Source organism: Xiphophorus maculatus, chromosome 16 (genome assembly GCF_002775205.1).
Source record: "Xiphophorus maculatus strain JP 163 A chromosome 16, X_maculatus-5.0-male, whole genome shotgun sequence".
Classification (NCBI taxonomy): Eukaryota; Metazoa; Chordata; class Actinopteri; order Cyprinodontiformes; family Poeciliidae; genus Xiphophorus; species Xiphophorus maculatus.
The window spans coordinates 23,763,125-23,782,212 of NC_036458.1; the positions used below are offsets into that span (position 1 = coordinate 23,763,125).

Sequence of the window (19,088 nt, forward strand, 5' to 3'; positions counted from 1 at the left end):
AATATGAGGAAAGAAAGTACACCCTCTTTCAGTTCAGAATGCTGTTTATTGAAACAGCATTCTAACGTTATTTAAATCTAACCTCAAGAGCAGGTTAGAGAACGCCAAACTGGGAAAGCTGTGAAAACTAAGTACAAAGTTGCAGCAGGTCAGAGTGGAAAGCTGGGAAAAACCTCAGCAGGAGTGAGAACAGCGTCTTTGATTCCAGTCACTGTAGAGTTAGAGAGAAAAACCCCAAACAGTCTATAAGACGTTCCTATTAAACACTTTCAGACAGCTCTCCTACCTCTGCAGTTTATTACATTTACAGCATTCTCCAGGTTGATATACTGTACAAGCTTGCAGTTAACAGGACAGACATTTTACATGTAAATCCACTAACATGCTATACATATTAGCTACACAGTCCAGTGATGGTCCTGTGTTTACAGAATAAATGTTGTGAACATATTGCAGCAACAATATGTTATTAGAGTTGGTCATTTCTGTAATTTACTGAAAGTCATGAACCGATTCCATCACTTCATGTCAAAATCACTGAATAACAGTAAGAACTCATCTACAGCATGAAACAGTGAGCAGTGTTTTATATCTATGACTTGAAGTGTATGTTTCTGCTTCTACAGCGATTATTTCATCCCCACAAACTTTCCTGCATTATCAGCTGAAACTTTAACGTGGATTTTTTTTTTTTAGATTTTAGAGACCAAAGCTTGACTGGTTACATTTCCTTAAGCTGTTCTGTTTGTGACCTCAGAGGTTTTTTTTTTTAGAGAATAACCAGCGTCATGGAGACTACATGTTCAACATCACAAACTGCTGTAAAGTCAGTGTTTTGATGCTAATACGCTTCCTTACATGGATCACTTTATTATTTGGCTTTTCAAACTGCATTTGACTGTATTGTCTTACATAGGATGAAGGTCATAGAATCCATTTTGAATGGATGTAGTTGAATTTTAAGTCTCTATACTTGGATTAATTTCATTAGTCTGGGGAAGAAAGTGTCTGCTTGTCTTGTAAATGTTAAAGGTAGGCTGATGTTTACCAGCGTGGTAAAATTTATACTTTAGTTCCAGATTTCCTCTTAAGATTTTATGAAATTTGAAATGAAATTTATTCATGTGGAATTTTTCTATTGTAGGTTGTAATATAGAGGTTGGAAAGCTGATGTTCACAGATGTTCTTTTTCCAATCAGACTCAGTTTGAGTCATTTTGAAAGGACGAAAGTCAGTCAGTCTGTCGATGTTCAAAACCAGAAAATACATTACCCAGAAGCCCTGCACAGTTCTGACTCATGGCACACTTTTCAGATTTTCTACCAGTAAAATACTGGAACTCCTTTCTCGTTTCTCTCCCCCACAGAATAAGAGATAGTCATAGTCATGTCTCATTCTGTGACATAAAACACAATCAGGCTTATGGCTGTAGTGATGCACAACATATTGTTTCTTTTAGTCCTTACTGTATGCTGCGTGAAGAAGCTGGAGTAGAAATGATAAACTTCTGACAATATTCCTCAAAGCTCAGACCTGTACTCTACACGTTTAGATTCAACACAATGTGTAGATGTGCAACATTTACTAAGTCATACTTTATAATCCAAGAGAGTCCCTTTAATATAAAATTAAATTTGCATTCACAAGATCAGACATGCGTCTACCGTTTCTACTTCTTTCTGTCTATTTTGCTCATCACCGCCTTGACGTCGACTGGAGCGGAAGCGGCGGCGGCCTTGGCCTTCTCCTCCTCCTCTTGCTGCCACAGGATGATGGGATGGATGCCGGCGCTCCGGTTCCGAGCGTTCTCCTCCAGCTGTGCCGCACTGCGGCGGGAATGCAAACACACGTGAGATGGCGGGGAGTCTGCAAACTTTTCTTGCCCCCATATAAGTCCAGCTAAACAAAGCCGCAGAAATGATCTGATCTTTTGAAAACCTTTTTTTGATATTCTTGAGAAACATCTACTAGAGCAAATCAGTTGGAATTTTTTACAGAACAAATATTTTCTTTTTATTTTTTGGTTTTAAAAAAATTATTTCCAGGAAAATAACTGAAAAATAGTTTAGACCTGCCATTGTTATAACCATTTGTAAATCCGGAGCAGATCCCTTATCATTTGGAGTCAGAGTTTCTAAGAGCGGATGTGGCTATAGAACCGCAGGTTACAGAACCCTGGACTAAAAGACTAAAGGTTAGTGGAGACTCAGGTAATAGATTGTTTTAAGGAGTCTTGATAACAGTTCTCCAAAAAACTGGAAGGTCTCTCTTTTAGAACTTGGTCATTTTTTAAACAGTGTTTTTATATTGCATCATCACACCTACTGTAACTGTCAACGTCTATCTAGATATATAGGTTTGTGCTAACCTAGATTGACTAGGTTAGCACAAACCTGGCTGTCGATGCTGAAAACCAGAAAATACATTACCCAGAAGCCCTGCACAGTTCTGACTCATGGCACACTTTTCAGATTTTCTACCAGTAAAAAACTGAAACTCATGTCTCGTTTCTCTCCCCCACAGAATAAGAGATAGTCATAGTCATGTCTCATTCTGTCACATAAAACACAATAGTTAATCTGTCGTCAGAAGAAGCAATAAGTGTTGACAGCACTGAATAGATATATAACACAAATTTTGGGGATTTTGTCAGTCAGTCCGTCCTGACAAGCAGCAATGATCCCTCAGTTATACAGAAACGACCACATGATTTCCAAACAGCTATTGGCTGAACTTAACCGTAATTATGTGTCAAGAACTGGACTTGTGTTCAAACCTGTTTAAACTATAACCACGTTAGAGTCATGGTTTCTTGTTTTAAAGTTAACCCAAATGCAGCAAGGTAGAGACTGTGAGTAGTTTTGAAGTTTTAATAACAGGAAATAGCCGAAGGAACCAACAAGGAGTGACTGAGAAAGTGTTGTAGAAATACTACGAAGGCTGATTACTGAACAAGAAACAAAAGACTGACTGGCTAAATGATTACAGGTGTGAGGGGAGAGAAAGAGCACATGTGGGGCTAGAAAAGGAGCATAATTAGGACATAATAACTAGACACAAGAAATAAACATAACCTGAATCACTAAGAAGGACTGAACTAAGGTCCGAAACAAGGCTGAGCTAATCAAAGAAAGAGACTAACGAACACAATAAACAAACCCAAAACAACTCAAGCAGCCCAGGATCCTGACAGTTGGGTTGCAGTTGACCTTACTGAAATCATACACACCTGAAGTTATGGGCCTCAGGGCTCAGCGCCTTCTTCTGGATCTCCTTGTACGTTGGCGACTTGAGGTAACGGAAGAATGTGTCCTGTACAAAAAAGAAATAAATAAATAAAAAACAGGAAACTGTTATTTCAAGCACAACCTGAACGTCAATGCCCCTGATTTAAAGTTTCTGATTTAACACAGTGGAAGCCGTCCCTCCACTGTATTTTCCATTTATGCAATTTTAATATCATTATCATAACGTCATTGTATTGGTCTGACTGGAATCGCCCCGATGAAGAATATCCGTCAACATCAGTAAAAGATCTTAGAAGGCCTGACCTTTTTCATGAGCATGAAGACGTGTGTCTGAGCCGCCTCCAGGACGTAGCGGTGAGGATGCTCCAGGCCCTTCACCGTCAGGCCCATCGTCCTGCCATCAATGTTGATCCAACGGGGGGCGCCCGGTGCCAGGAAGGTCCTGTTAGCATGAACACATGATTCATGATGACACCAGCTCAGATTCATCACACCTATATAAGCAAATAAATGCACAGTTATAACGCACGTGAAAAGGCAGTACTATGTGTTTCCCAGACACATAGTGCCATTTAAAGAACAATCAAATAGCTACGTTACCTTCAGTTCTGCAAAAATGCTGTATATATCAAATATGACTTAAAAGAAATTTGACTTCAAACTGGACTCCGTCTCTTTAAGATACCAATACTGTTTCACTTCTTCTTCAGCTCATCATCACAGCAGTGCTCCTCGTTATGCCATTTATCATTGAGAAGCAGCTTGTGCAATGAGTTCAGTGTTTGCTAATTTCTGCTGGCTAGTCTAAAGGAACTGAGTGGGGAAGGCTGCTCTGTGAGGTGGAAGCTTGGAAGCAGCAGCTCTGAGGAGGAGCTGCGTGGATTTATATGAGCAAGCATTGAGATTCCTCTGAATGGTTGTCATGGAGATTCAAGGATTTCTCAAGCATACATAAATAATCCAAGACAAGAGAAAAAAAAAAGTGAATGAAATCAACTATGTGGACATAAATGGTCCGTTTTCAGGCTTACTTGAAGATGGTCTCGGCCTTGGCTGACATGGAGGAGGCCGTTCCCCACTTCAGTTCCTCAGCTGCTTCCCAGAAGGCCAGGTTCTCCCCTGGAGTACAGAACAAACAAACTTCTGATCAGATAAAGAATTTTATTAAACATCACATTAAAGTGAACATTCGCCTTAATAGCACACAAGAGTCAGATCAATGTAACACACTTCCATCTCACACAGAATACAGAAAGCACTCTGGGAAACAATCCCACTCCCGTCTTTTTATTCTTTCAGGTTTGTTTTTTTAAGCGCTAACCTTAAACCTCAAGTTTATTCAGGTTTTGTAAAACCCCTCAGGTTTTACAAAATTAATAAAAAGTCAACACAACTCACATTTAGGTTCAAAACTTAAAACTCGCTAAATTATTTTGACTTAAAGAATAGAAGATTCAAGACACAACCAAATACGGCTAAAATGTTTTACAGTGCACTAAGTGTTCTTTCAGCAAATGGCTTTTAGTAAAGGATTAATCGATTACTAAATCAGTTGAGGATTATTTCAATAATCAATTTGTCATGATTAATTTGATTAATCGCTGCAGCATCGTACCGCTGAACTCCTTCTTCAGGAAGACCTTGAAATCGTCTCGGCCTCTCAGGTCCGTCAGGAGCTCAAACAAGCTGAAGGACCAGCGCTCCACTCGCATTTTAGTGGGAACGTCCACTCTGGGAGCAAACAGTCAGCCTTGTGATTACAGCAAGCATCCTGTGGACTGTGTACCAGTCCTGATGGTTTCTGTTTTCTTTTCTAGTCATGTTCACCTTCTCATGTTAAGAGTCCAGTACGCGTCGTGGTCCGTTTCCCACGGGTTGCTGGGTAGACAGGGAGCCAGGAAAGCATCGTGGTTTTTGTAGGAGGTGATGTATTTGACCAGCCTGCAGGAAAGTCAGCACAGTTCGGCCTTCACTACCAACAGCAACTCAACCTATTGCACACTGTTGCAAAAATTCAGAAACACCTGCAAATATCTGGTGTTATAAATCAAAGGGAACAAAAAAAAAACAATAATTGGTGCTAGAAATAGCAATTATTTTAGTAATTGATCATTCTGACAATTAATTGATTAACTTCTCAATTATTCTGATGATTAATCAGTTAATTGGATGATTTTATGGAATACTCTCTGTCCGCCTGTCACGTTTCTAATAGAACAGAACCAGAAGAACTTACGCTCCGAGTGAAACGCTAGATTTGACCTTGGATCTCATGATGGCTTGCTGGTAGAAAATGTTCTAAAAAATATGAACACAAAATGTTATTTATTACATTGGAGAAAAAAACAAATCTCAGTGATTCCAGTGATTTTCTATGCCATATTGCTAATTAAACTAATGAGCCTAGTAATTAAAATATGTTAAATGCTTTAACTTACGACCCGTCTGTATTGGTCAAAGGTGATTTTCTGGAAGGAAGGAAAGAAGATAAAGATCATTATGGAACATTTTTTAAATAGAATGCAAAAGTATTAAAATCCCCTCAGATTTTCATGTCTGTCATGTTGCGACATCTTACTTCAGTGTACTTTATCAGAATTACTGTGACAAACCCACACAAAATACTGCAGAGTTACAACACAAATAAAAATGAAACATGGTTTTGAAAATATTTTAGATACAAAAATCTGAAACTTGTAGAAAAGGTTGTCTCTATCCCCTTTTAGTCTGGTAATCCTAAATAAACTACAGAATGAACAGAAACAGAATAGATCAAATATCTATTTGTGGGTTTATGACAGGAACCAGAAACCCACAGCAGGATCAGACCTGCGGCTGGAGCTGAAGCCAAACCTGGTTCTACAAAGTATCGACTCACGAAGGTCAAATACACATTACACTTTTCAGATTTTTATTTGTAATAAAAACATGCACCTTTCATAGTTATTCTCCACTTTATGTGGGTCTGGCATGTAATAACCCAATAAAATACGTTAAAGTTTTTGGTTAATATGGAGGAATACATGACACCAACCTGGCTTCATTTACATTAAAGCACAAACAGACTAAACACAACACATAACGCTCAGAGCAGCAGTACTGGATGATTATATCTACACTGTGGAACTACACTACTGTCTTTCTAATTCTAACTAATACTTGGTCATAAAGTTGTTGATAACTTTTTACAACTTTAATGTCTTCAGGAGTTAAATGGAGCACAGCACCACATCATATGCACACAGTGACGTCCCAAAGTCTAAGATTAAAATTGGTTTCAAATACAACATGACATTTGTCACAAGTCCGAAATGTTCATTTCCTTTCATTTTCAACATTAGTTTCCAATGTTTTTGCCACTGATCTTAATCTTATCAGAGATGATCTTAAATTGTGCTGAGATGTTGACTGGAACAGAACAGTTCTGGATGCACTTTGAGACCTTTGGACCGCACAGTGTGAACACAGTCAAACTTTACGCCTTCATCTCTTCGTATTAAGATGATCTGTTCGAAAGAAGAACAAACAAATCAGAAAGAAGAAGAGATTAGTCAAAATGTTTCATTTCAGTCAGTTTTGTATGTGGTATTTCTTCTTCACAAAGACACAGGTTGGGGTGTGTGTGTGTGTGCGCGTGTGTGTGCGCGTGGGGGTGTGTGTGTGTGTACTGACCTGTTACCTCTTCTACATTGGGATTAATAAGTCGTTCTGGGCCAACGTCCAAAGCACTGTGAGTCCGGCGCTGGACAAGAAAACACACAGAGAATATAATTATTTAATCTAGGGTTACATTGACCAATCAGCCATAACATTCTTACCTCTGACAGGTGACATAAAAATCACCAAGCAGTGGGTGATCTGCACTTTAGAAGTGTAAAAGCTGAAGTGGTGAGTGCTCTGTGTGAGGCTGTATGCAGTCCAGCCTGGATTTTCATGCCGACTAATGATAACCACTAATGGCTTCCAACCACCAGCTTGTAAAGTGGACTCAGGGTGCATTATGGGAGGAAGTCCCTCCATCAGACCAAGCAGTTCTTAATCTAATGGAGTTTTAGCCTGGAGATGTTACAGCGGTAACATCTCCAGGCTCCAGCTGTAGGGAAGTGTCTGCTGACGACACTGAAGTGGATATTTGCTTCAGCACTTAGTTGAAGGGATTTTCTGGGGGTGGAATCCATTTAGTAAACTAGTTCAAAATCTTGCATTTTAAGTCAAAACTCAACTGGACTGTTCTGCACTGAGGAGAAACTCTTTCCAACACCTTTTTAGTTTTTTTTTAAAAAAAAAAAAACTTTTTATCTTTGTAAAGAGACAAAAGTATGAAAATGTACAATAGTTTTTGATTTCTAGACTGCACTGTGTGGATTGATGGTTTGGTATGTGCTGTATGGTAGTACAGTATGTGTGGTAAGGTGTGATTAATACAAGTTAATTAAAAATCTAACTTACTTTAGATATCCTTTATGATCTGATCAACATGTCATTGTGAGTGTTTGTTCTATTATTCTGTCGTAAATACTTATTTATTTCAGTTAAATTTTACACTACTGAAAACACATTTATGAGGATTTTTTGGATACAGCTTTGTATCCAACTATCAGTTTAGATCAATCAATATTAGGAAATGGACTGGCCCTTGAAGTTTCTCAGAAGCTATTATTAAACCGTTCTGTGTTGCTGAATGGCCTGTGTCATCAATAGGTCGGGTTATGTTTGGCACACAGGGCACTGTTACATATGAACCATCACTGAGTGGCTGTAAAGTAATGACTGATGTTTTTCCAAACATATAGAGAGAATGAGACAAACTGACCGGAGGCCTGTTCACAATCCAAAAGGCCCTCTCCTGGCAGTCAAAGACCACTCGGTCTGCCTTGTTCCTGTCTCTACCAGCCCTGGAAAACACAGAAGCAAAGGAAACATGGAAGAGCTTCAACAAAACGAAACACAAAAAACAGCAAACAAGGAGGCGCATACATGTCTATTCATGTTGAACTTAATAATAGATGTTCTTAAAAACTTGAAAATGATGAAGATGCTCACATTCTGAAGACAGATGTTTACCATGCTTGTTCTTCATAGATATGTTCACACCACAGGTTTCAGAAATGTTGGGACTATTTTTAAAGCATTAGTATGTAACTTTTATAAACAGTGCTTTCTTTTCTTTTCTTGTTTTATATATTTGTTAAAACTGTCACTTTGTGGTGGCAATATAAGATGAGACAGATAATCTGTGATCTACAGCCATCTGCAAAATGCACCAGTTATGGTCAAAAACAGCCAATCAGAGCCAACCTAAAGCCATACATAATTGTAAAGAGGAATAAAAAAAAAACTTTGTTAGTGTATGATATGAAATCCTCCCGGATTAGTTCTGCAAGGCACTGATGAGTGATGTTGTATGCTGAAATATGGAAATGTACCTAAGCATCGCCTGTCTTTAAAGAGACAGTGACAAAATAAATGCCTTTTCACTGAGTTTCTCTCAAAACATTCTGTTTATCAAAGAGCCACAAGCAGATATTCCACCTTAATTATCATAAAGCATTCTTAGACTAAGTCTGTATAGTTTTTCTAATTCTCATTCATTCCAACTTTTGAAATGGTTAGTTCAGTGATTTACCATAATCTTAAAGGTAGCTCAGTGCTCTATAGAGCAGTTTGTGTTCTGGGGAGCTCCAAAAACATGTCAGCTCCAGAATACACAGGTCTGAAGGCCATGGCCATTAGAACTGGGTGGTGTGTCTGTGTATGTGTGACTGTTTTCTAAAGGCATGTATGAAGGTATATCCAGGTCACTTACTTGTACTGCTCAGTGGCTTGCATTACAATAAAGTCCCACTTGTGGTTCAGCCACTCATGCAGGTGGTTGTAATCTACCTGTTTAAAACACAAACAGGGTGACAGTATGGACCAGGTGAGTCTCTTGATGCATCTATTATAGAGAAAAAAAAACACTTTCTGTAAATGAAACAGATTTAACCTCCTGAAAACACATCTATCATAACTATTGTAATCTACTCAGTTTGAGACACGGAATCATTAGGAAAGAGATTAGGTTTGGGGGAAGCAGTGGTATTTTCCATTTAACTGAAAAATTCCTTTACCTTACCACAACCAGTTCTAAATGTGAGTATTTTCTGCCAGCTAAACGTAAGGTCACGCTTAGGACAGCTCAATTTAATGACGGAAACAAGCCCCAAGATGCTAATGGTTAACAGACACTTTATTTATCACTAGCATGGCCCCTGTATCATGGCCCTTCTAGATATGTTTGTTATGATAATCCTAGTGTGACCCACACAGCACAGGTACCTGCTCATAGGGTTCCAGCATGCCTTTCTTACGGATGTTCCTCTTTGCCAGGTAAATGGCTGGAAAAAAGTGAAAACATAAGGCTGTGTTATGTTTTCAACATGTAAAGAACTTTGAACTGCCATGTTGTTTAACTGTGCTATACTAACTACTTAACTGAACTTAACTTTAATTGGCAAACAAAACTTTCAACTTAAAAAACAAGGACATCATGACATGGAAAGCAGAGGAACAGTATGTTCAAGGAGCTTAACCACCGGGGAGGTCAAGCAACCTGTAGTCAAGGATACGGGAACCAGGGAAACTGAGGAGGGAAAGCGAATAATTAACACAATGGACACAGACGAAGCTCAACTTACTCACAAATGGATCTACAAATGAAAAAGCAAAAAAGCCTGACGCTGACATAGGAGAATAAACCAACAAAGGAGGAGAAGAACAGATCAACTAAACACAAAGTAATGAACTGATATGGCGAGACGCCAGCAGCAATGATGAACACAGAGAAATCAACCAGATATGGCAAGACCTAAATGGCAATAATGATTCCAGAAATCTCAGGAAACAAATTTAAAAATAAAAAATAAAAAACCTCAAACATCACTTAATAACAAAAGACTGAAGACTGTTGTTTACTGCAGGGAAATTAAAACCAGCTGATAACCTATAAACACAGCCTCGCTTTAAAAATTCTGAACTACCCTTAACTAATGCTAACTGTTTAGTTTATACAGGCTCATCAGGGACACACAACATCAATCATCACTATTCTGGGTAGCAACACTTCTCATTGAAACACTTCACCTACCATAATCAGAGTCCTCTGGAACCCACTGCTGTGTTGGCCAGAAGTAAGGGGTCTGGAAAGGTTAACATTGGTATTAACAGCTTTGAATATACAATAAAGCGATTAGCCTCCTCCTACCAAAGTGCATGGCTCTGATGTTGTGGTAGTGCTCTGGTTTCCTCCAAGTAAATAAAAGCCATTTTAAAAATTGTGATTTTAGAATTTCTTAGCAGAAAAACAAGTCTTAATTATCTGAATCTTTCTGCTAATAAAGAAAAATAGAATAATTCAAAAATAAATAAATACAGAATGTGACACTTTAATTGTTCCTTTGCAATGTGTCATGTCCCACTTTGCTGTCATCTGACACATTCCTGTTCAATTAATTTATGAACACACATGAACGATCAGAATGTATTGGATCAAAGTTCAACATTTTGAAGGAGGTTGAAGCTAAGGGCTAGTGTGTGTGTGTGTGTGTGTGTGTGTGTGTGTGTGTGTGTGTGTGTGTGTGTGTGTGTGTGTGTGTGTGTGTGTGTGTGCGTGTGTGTGTGTGTGTGTGTGTGTGTGTGTGTGTGTGTGTGTGTGGTTGGGTGGGGCGCGGGGGAGGGGGGTTCTGGGCGGGTGCGCGTGCGTGTGTGTATGTCTTCCATTCTGGATCCTCCACTTATCCACTAGAGGGCGCAGTGGAACCAGCAACAACCTAGACCTGGAGGTGGCAGTACTCCGGTACTGGCTGCCAGTCCGAGAAGGACCGAGGTGTACTTGGCCAGTCCACTGAGTGTGAGTGCTGAACCTTATGGACACCATGGAGCTGCCTTCAAACTTCCTCCTTCAGGAGTTACTGGATCCACAGAACCAAATAGCGCCACCACAGGCGAGGAGGGGAACAGGGTTTTCAAAGGGCTTAGTTCATTTGACACAATATAGTGTGAAAATGACCCGCAGCAGCTGAAGATTGATGTCAAATGTCAATTGATGTCAAATTGTCGCAATTTTGATCCTCAGTCTAGCCAAGTCTACTGAACTACCAGGAGTGAAAATATCCTCAAAGTTCTACTCCTAAGTAAATAATCGCAGCCCTCCAGGACCACTTAGAGTTCATATGTTTAAAACATTTTAAATCTGCCTTGGTCTTGGCCTCTCCTAGACCAGCATTGGCTTTGCCCTCTTTGGATTTTCCACTAAGGGAAACTTCCAAGTGCTTATAACCTTTCAACAAAACATCAATTTAAAAATTTGACCTATCCCTTTAAAACTCATTGAATCCAGTGGAACAGACCTGGCTTGAAGGCATTAGTCATCAGAGACGCAGCAGTGATTTATCTGTACCTGGAAGCGGTAGAGGCTGCTGTCGTTACACATCACCAGCTTCCTGTGGTTCTGCAGCGGGTAGATGTAGCCATAGGCCACCAACATGGTGCCAAAGACCTGCGCTTCTGGAGAGTTCAAAGAGGAAGGCAGAAAGAGAAGCTAATCAGGTAGCAATCTGTTATATGTCATATGAATTGTTTTCTGAGATTCAAGAAACTATATCTTATTTTTCTGAGGCAAAAAACCCTCTGAAAACCATCAAACTGAATAAATGACAAATAGAACTATTTCCAGATTTATTATGTTTAATGTGAAATAATGCAAGGACGACTTTAGGAGACGTTAATACTTGATTGTGTTCATATTCTTCCCTGAAACTTTTTACTACAAACATCTGTTCATGTGATGCAAACAAAGATTTTCTTTTTAAAGACAGGACAGAGAAAATGGAGACAGACAGACAGCAGGTGCACCATGTCCTTCCTGATTAGATCAAAGCCAGACTGATTCTATCACACTGTTAAACAATCTGGAAATAATATTATATAGAATTCATACTGTAAGTTAATTCAAGTCAAAGGGAGGACCTGTGGAGACAAGAAAAAAGATCAAAATAATTTCTGCAGCTCTACAAAACAGCCTTTGGGAAATTTATAGTGTAACAATACTAATTTCTATTTCTTTTAAAATAATCAAACATTATTACTAGAACAAAAATTGCATGCTGCCATAATTCCATTTAACATTTATTGTTATTTATTTGTTATTAATAGATCCATGTTCTGTTTGGAGATGATTTCTTCCCTTCTTTTTAATATGGATTTTGTTGTCTCAGTCATAACTTTCCCTCAGTGTGCTCCTCGCTCTTCCTCTGCTGCCCTTTAGTGACAGCATCCAGTTATTCTAACAGATGTTGGGTCTTCTCTGGGGTTTCCTCTCAGTTGGACGTACCTAGCTCCAGAGTGGGGCATCCAGTAGGCGTCCTGATCAGATCTCTGAACCATCTCAGTTGACTCTTTGTGATACGGAGGAGCAGCAGCTCTGCCCTCTGTCTCCCCTGGATGGAAAGACTGCTGGTCCAATCTGCAAGGCTGAGTCCAGTCACTCTCTGGAGGAAGCTCATTTTAGCTCCTTGTCTCTAGGATCTTGTTTTTCTTGTCATGATCTCTACCTCATGGCCATTGATGAGGGTATGAAGACCTACCAGTAAATCAAGAGTTTTGCTGTGTTGCTCAGCTTCCTCTTTACCAACAACCAGAGTTTACTCCAGACAAAGCCCCTATCTGTCCATGTCTGTCCGAGATGTAGGCTTGTCCTTCAACAGACATTGACTGTCAACCAAAAGTGAGGCGTCCATCTTTTTTCCGGTGGAGGACCATAACCTCAGTGATACTCTTAGCTTCCCAAACCAGATGTGCACTTTCTGTCCCCGCAGACAGGATCGGGGACAAGGGGTCCTGGTGAAATCTAACATGTTTGAGTTTAAGCTTGCAGACACAGCTCTTGCTTTGTGAAAGTGGAAACTCATTCTATTAGAGTATTATGCACACTTTGTGTGTGTGTGTTTTTTAAGCGCACCTTTGAAAAACACTGATAAACCTGGTTACCCTACATGTGTATTTTCATTGTAGACATCATTGCATCATTATCATCATTGATACATTTGTCATGGAACAGAGTTTGAGCAGTTCTGCAAATCTTTGTAACGGTAGCACCAGATACACATTCTTTACTCTAGAATCACCCGGACTCTTTTGAAAAAGAAAAGACAAAGGGCCATTGTGAGAAAAGAAACACATTTTGACATTCACAGCAACTACCTTCTGTTGTAGTCTTCATCTTGTTGCTTATCCAAGCAATTATGTTAGCACCTGTTTGGAGAAACAGAAAATCTGAGCACAGTCAATCAATCATGGCCTCCTGTCAGTACCTACCTAACGTTTATGTTTGTGACAAATTGGCTGCTTTTTTTTTTTTTTACAAAGTTTTGTGATAGTGTCATAGAACCAAACGCTTCTTAGTTTTTGATTTCCTTGTACGATGTTAAGGTAAGTACGTTTGTTTCGCAGTTTTCCCTCCTGAATGACGCTCTTGATGCTCTGCAGCTGAGTGTCGTTGAAAACATCAGACTGTCTCAGACCATCCCACACATTTTACACCTGGCTGAAGATTTATGTGCCTGCAGGCGTAACTTAATCTTAGACTCGGTTGGAAAGCTACTTTGACTTGTAAAGCACCGTTCAAATCTCATCCACTTATCACCTGCTTTATTTAGCCTCAGCAGCTTAGGCACTGAGGTAGCCTGTCGGTGTCTTCACACAATCTGTGATTTTTTGCATTATTCAAAAGAACCTGTAGAATCTGTTAATCGTACGCCCATCATCCAGTCTGCCAGTGGAAATTCATGTTCTCTGCTCTCCGTAACATTCACCCACAACTGTCTCATCCTTACAACATAACTGGTTCCAAATATTGCTTAAAACTCTCTGCACCTTCTTCTCCCTCACGTAATATTTCCAGTCTGCCGTCTATCAGTGAAACATCCTTCATCATCCGTACGTCCTCCATCACTGGATCCCTGCCTACAAACACAGGTCAAACTTTGTCTCCCCTCACTCTTATTCTCATTGTAGACATATCCATTCTTCCCTCAGCTCTTGCTCTGTCTCTGCCCTATTTAAAACAGCAATAATTACACCAATATTTCAGAAACCTGGCTTAGCCACCATTGATTTTTATGATTTCAGAACAATTTCCAACCTCACATTTCTGTTTGGAGTTTGGAGAGAGATTGGAGAGTTTTAGAATAAACTCTCAGCAGCAGTGTCGAAAAAAAAAGGTATTAATTTCTATTACTACATGATTGCCATCCAACTCTACCTCTCCCCAGACATATTGCGTTTTTACCCCACCCTGCTCCCCATCCTGACTGCTTACAAGATATTTACCTCCATGACCTCAGCCCTCCTCATCTCCTTCACGTCTACATACCATCTCATATAATTTGTTCCTCTTTTGACACTCTTCTGTCTACACTTTCTCTCACAGTGGAGCAGTCCACACTGCTCCACTGTGGACCTCAGGACTTTCAGGTGCTCTGCTCCCAAACGCTAGAATAATCTGCCACTGGATCTCCAATCCACATCGTTCCTGCACATTTTAAAATCTCTCCACAGAACTCTAGAACAATTCTTTAAAAAATCATTTTCTCCTGTTATCCACAAACAGCTGTTAGTATTTTAGAATATACCATAATTTGATTCATTATTATTTGTTATTTTAGCAATAATTCACCATGAATGTGGTCTACAGACAAAAAAAAAAAACAAGAGAAGAAAAAAAAATCATACAAACTAAGTCAAGTATCAACAATCCAAACTGGTCAACAATAAAGTCAAGTTAAGGGGGAGAATTCCCCCTTAACAGGAAGAAACTTCCAGCAGAACCAGAACATGGATGGATGGATGGATGGATGGATGGATGGATGGATGGATGGATGGATGGATGGATGGATGGATGGATGGATGGATGGATGGATGGATGGATGGATGGTGCTACCTTTTTGCACATGCACAGAGCCTGTTCAATAAGCTCATGAACTAAAACAGGGCTTTTTCAAAGTGTGGAGGAGCTAGCCTAGCCTCCACCCTTTCAGAGAGTAAATCTCCAACTGCCCCACCTTTACTGCTGGTGCTAGTTCTTTTGTTCTGTTGCTATCCTTGATGTTTTGTTCAAATGTTTTGCTGATGCTGTGGGGCTTACCTGCATTAGCTATGTGTCATTTACTGTGCAACAAACATGTTAAGTAAAAATAGAATTCACATAATTACTTCCATGACTTTGTGGCAGTTATTTATTTAAGTCTGAAATAAAACAGTTAGTTGTGTGTGTCAGCCTCACCAGCGATGGCGTGAGGAATGGTGGTGACGTTGAGCTTCTGCTCTGAACCTTTTACTCCGTTTTTTGGGTCCTGCATCTCCACCACAGTGGCGTCTAGCTGGAAGAAAGAAACATTCACACGCGTGAATGGACAAAAAAATATATTTTCAGCCAAAACACTTTGAAGTTCTTCCAGGTAAATATTAAGGAAGGACTTAGGGATGATGAACTCCATTGTTTATGTCTACTTAAACTAGTGACAGCACCAATCAGCTGCCACATTTATGTAGCAACAGTTTGATTTATCAGTACTTCATATTTTCATAATTTCCCCACTTTGAGACAATAAAAGATATTTCTAGTCTATTCTTCCATTCTACTCACATAAACAATTCCTACTACCCTGCCCTTCCTTCCAACTGGGATGGATGGGAATCCAACTGAGATTCCCATCCATCCCAGTTTGGGAATCCCAGTTTCCAACTGGGGCGACTGTGGCTCTTTGGTAGAGTAGTCATCTTGCGGTCGGAAGGTTATAGGTTCGATTCCAGCTTGCCTACCGATCTGAGTGTGACTGGATGTGACTCTAGTGTAAAAGCGCTTTGAGTGGTCAAAATGACTGGAAAAGTGCTATATAAGTTCAGTCCATTTCCAAACTTCCCATAAGGACAATGGTTATTCCAAAAATTATTTTGATAAATATGAAAAATAATTGTTTCTGGGTTGCGTAGCTACTCCATGATTAGAAGATCAAACTAATCATCTTTTGGTTGTTTAAAACAATTCAGATCCAGACTTAAACTGAAACTCTTTGACAAAGACACTGATGGTCTCAGACGCTTTCCATCCAATCTGAGGGCTTGAGATGTTTTGCAAAGAAGTAAAACATCTCAAGATATTTTAGTCTTTGAATGTTTAAAGCTGACATCTCCTAAAAGACTTGGAATTATTATTGCAATGGAAGGTGGTTTGAGAAGTATCAACTCAGGGGGTCTGACGGACACCACACATGCTTTTCTACACTGTAAAAAGTATTTATCATTTTCCTCACACTTCCAACTAATGCACCATGTGTTGGTCTGTCACATGCAACGCCAATAAAACGCAGGTCTGTGGTTCTAACTTTAGAAAATGGCAAATATATTTCCATTCCCTCCTGTCAATGTGTTTCTGAATGCTAGAAGGTATAAGCACAAGTTGACAAAGAAGTCACCTGAATCCTTCTTAGAGTTTTCCAGACAATAGTGGATCACACAAAAACATGCACAAATTACTAACGTTTTGGGGTTTTTTTGCACTGTAACCATTAAAAAATCTTCCCTTCAGTTCAACCTTATCAGTGGAGACACATTGTTGATGTTACCATTATAAAATAGTTTACAATTAAGTATTGGCAAAGATCAATGTCATTTTTACAGTGTTGTTGTTAGCAGTTGCTGAAAGTAACTAAAACAGTTACTTTTAATGTAACTTAGTTACTTTCCAAATCAAGTAATCAGTAATCTAACTGAGTTACTTTTTCAAGGAGTAATCAGTAATCTGATTAAAGTTACTTTTTCAGAGTAACTATGCCATCACTGGTGTCAGGTTATAGGGACTGTAGTGGGTCAAGAGGTCGGAGTTCAACCTGTAACCAGTGGGTTGCCAGTTTGAAGCCCTGCTCAGGCTACAACTGGAGCTCTAGCCTGAAGCAGCTGATCTATCAAGATGTTTACGGCTCCACATGATGGTGGTCAGCTGATTGTATGGCAGCCTCGGTTCTGTCAGTCTGCCTCAAAGCATCTGTAGCTACAATAACTCACCACCAACAGTGTGTGAATGCATGTGTTGTGAATGGGTGAATGACTGAATGACCTGATGTATGTAAAGTGCTCTAGGGTCCTCTCTGCCATGCTAGTACACAACATTTACCATTTATTCTGCAGAATAATTTCTTTAGCAGTGACCTCTGACTGCCGAGCAACAAAGCTAATTGGCTTTAAAGTGGAATTAGAGGTTATCTTTAGTAAGCCTCAGCTTATCTGGCCTACCTACAGCTACCATGAATACATATGTATACAAAAACATCAAAAACAATCTGACTGCATGGTGGGAATGGTTTCCTGCAGATAAACTGTATATTTTAGAATGTCATAAAGCAGCAGAAGGTGCAATCTGGATGCTTGAGGTTTAAGTAAATTATTTTTGTAGTAAACATATATTTTGTAGCCAGTGTTTACTATTTTAAACCCATTGCCACAATTAGTAGCAATGCAAAAATTGAGTAAAAATGATAATGCTCTCACCAACCTTCTTGAGGCAGTGCGTACGAGGCCGGAAACGTTGCCCCCGGTTGGGACGAGCTGTTCTGATCGTCATGCTTGCAGCTTGATCAGGACCAAATCAGAGCAGGTTAAATGAAATGTAGGTGTGAAGTGTCCAAGGTGTAATATGCGTAGCCAAAGAGAGCGAGAAGTGTGTGTATACAGCAGGTCTGAACACACTCCTCCATAGTGAGGATTATAGGAAAGGAGGAGAAAGTTTATCCACCAATCAGCAGTCAGAATTCCCCAAGTGATTCCAGTGAAAAGCCAGATGGTGGAGCTAAGATGCCTGGTGGCTGGATCAACTGAAGGTTTAAAGGGCCATATACTTGACCGTCAAGGAAGAGAACACGCCTGCTTTACAAGGTGTGAAACTATTATTCTAATATTTTATTTCATAATAAACAAGATACAATCTCCCATTCTTTGTAAATGAGCTCAGTCAGATTGGATGGAGAGACCTTTCACAGATTCTCCGTTGGCTCGAGGACTGGACTTTGATTGGGCCATTCTGAGACGTGAAAGGTGCGTTTCAACTGCGGTAAACTTTTCAGAGGAACCAGGACAGTTTCTACAATAGTTTGTCCCTGAGTTTCCACTGCAGGAACCAGGACTACATCAGGCCTGCTGTTGAGGTAGAACTTTTTAAATGGACCAATCTTCCATCAAACTTAATCAGACATCAAACTTCCTGTTGGATGTCTTCCAATTATGCATCAGTATTTCCACATAATGTTGTTTTCTCATGATGGCATGTATTTTATGAAGCCCCATCATGTGATGCTGCCTTCCCCCATACTTCAGAGTTGGGATGATGTTCCCATGCTTACAACTGTAAATGTAAATGTAACGATGGTCATCATCGCCAAGCAGTTCCACTTCAGTTTCATCAGACCAGAGGACAAGTCTCCAAAATAAAATTCTTTGTCCCTGTGGACATCTGCAAACTGCTGTGTGTGTACGTCCCCCCCTTCTTCTGGACTAATGGCTTCCTCCTCACTAAGTGGCCTTTCAACCCATGTTGGTACAGCACATGTTTCACTGTGGATGATGACATTGTCTCATCAGCTTCAGCCAGCAGCTTCACAAGGTGTTTGGCTTTTGTTCTGGGGTTGATTTGAACATTTTGGACCAAAACACATTCATCTCTGAGACACAGAACCCTTCCTGACCGGTATGATGATTGGTTGGACATTCCAATCATGTCTATACAGCTTCCTCTCAGCTGTAGAGAAGCTG

General features: G+C 39.8%; 1 protein-coding gene across 1 annotated transcript; it reads right to left on the reverse strand.

Moving 5' to 3' along the window:
- Positions 1-280: 280 nt before the first annotated feature.
- LOC102223842 (regulator of G-protein signaling 9-like) lies at positions 281-17,988 on the reverse strand. The gene is made up of 17 exons (XM_005812317.2): positions 17,836-17,988; positions 15,568-15,664; positions 13,488-13,538; positions 11,686-11,792; positions 10,375-10,426; positions 9,567-9,625; positions 9,055-9,131; positions 8,062-8,143; positions 6,928-6,990; positions 5,687-5,716; positions 5,485-5,546; positions 5,076-5,189; positions 4,864-4,979; positions 4,280-4,367; positions 3,552-3,690; positions 3,230-3,312; positions 281-1,826 (listed from the first exon to the last, which is right to left on the reverse strand). The coding sequence occupies exons 1-17, from the start codon at positions 17,902-17,904 to the stop codon at positions 1,670-1,672; spliced, it is 1,446 nt and encodes a 481-aa protein (XP_005812374.1). The 5' UTR covers positions 17,905-17,988; the 3' UTR covers positions 281-1,669.
- Positions 17,989-19,088: the final 1,100 nt, after the last annotated feature.

Bases quoted from the DNA above. Each gene is read 5' to 3' on its own strand.
- LOC102223842 (XM_005812317.2), bottom strand. From the start codon at position 17,904: ATGACGATCAGAACAGCTCGTCCCAACCGGGGGCAACGTTTCCGGCCT. The intron at 8,144-9,054 runs GTAAGTGACCTG...TGTGTTTTCCAG, and splicing joins CAAGCCACTGAGCAGTACAA to GGCTGGTAGAGACAGGAACA. The intron at 5,717-6,927 runs GTAACAGGTCAG...CCTTCCTTCCAG, and splicing joins TTAATCCCAATGTAGAAGAG to AAAATCACCTTTGACCAATA.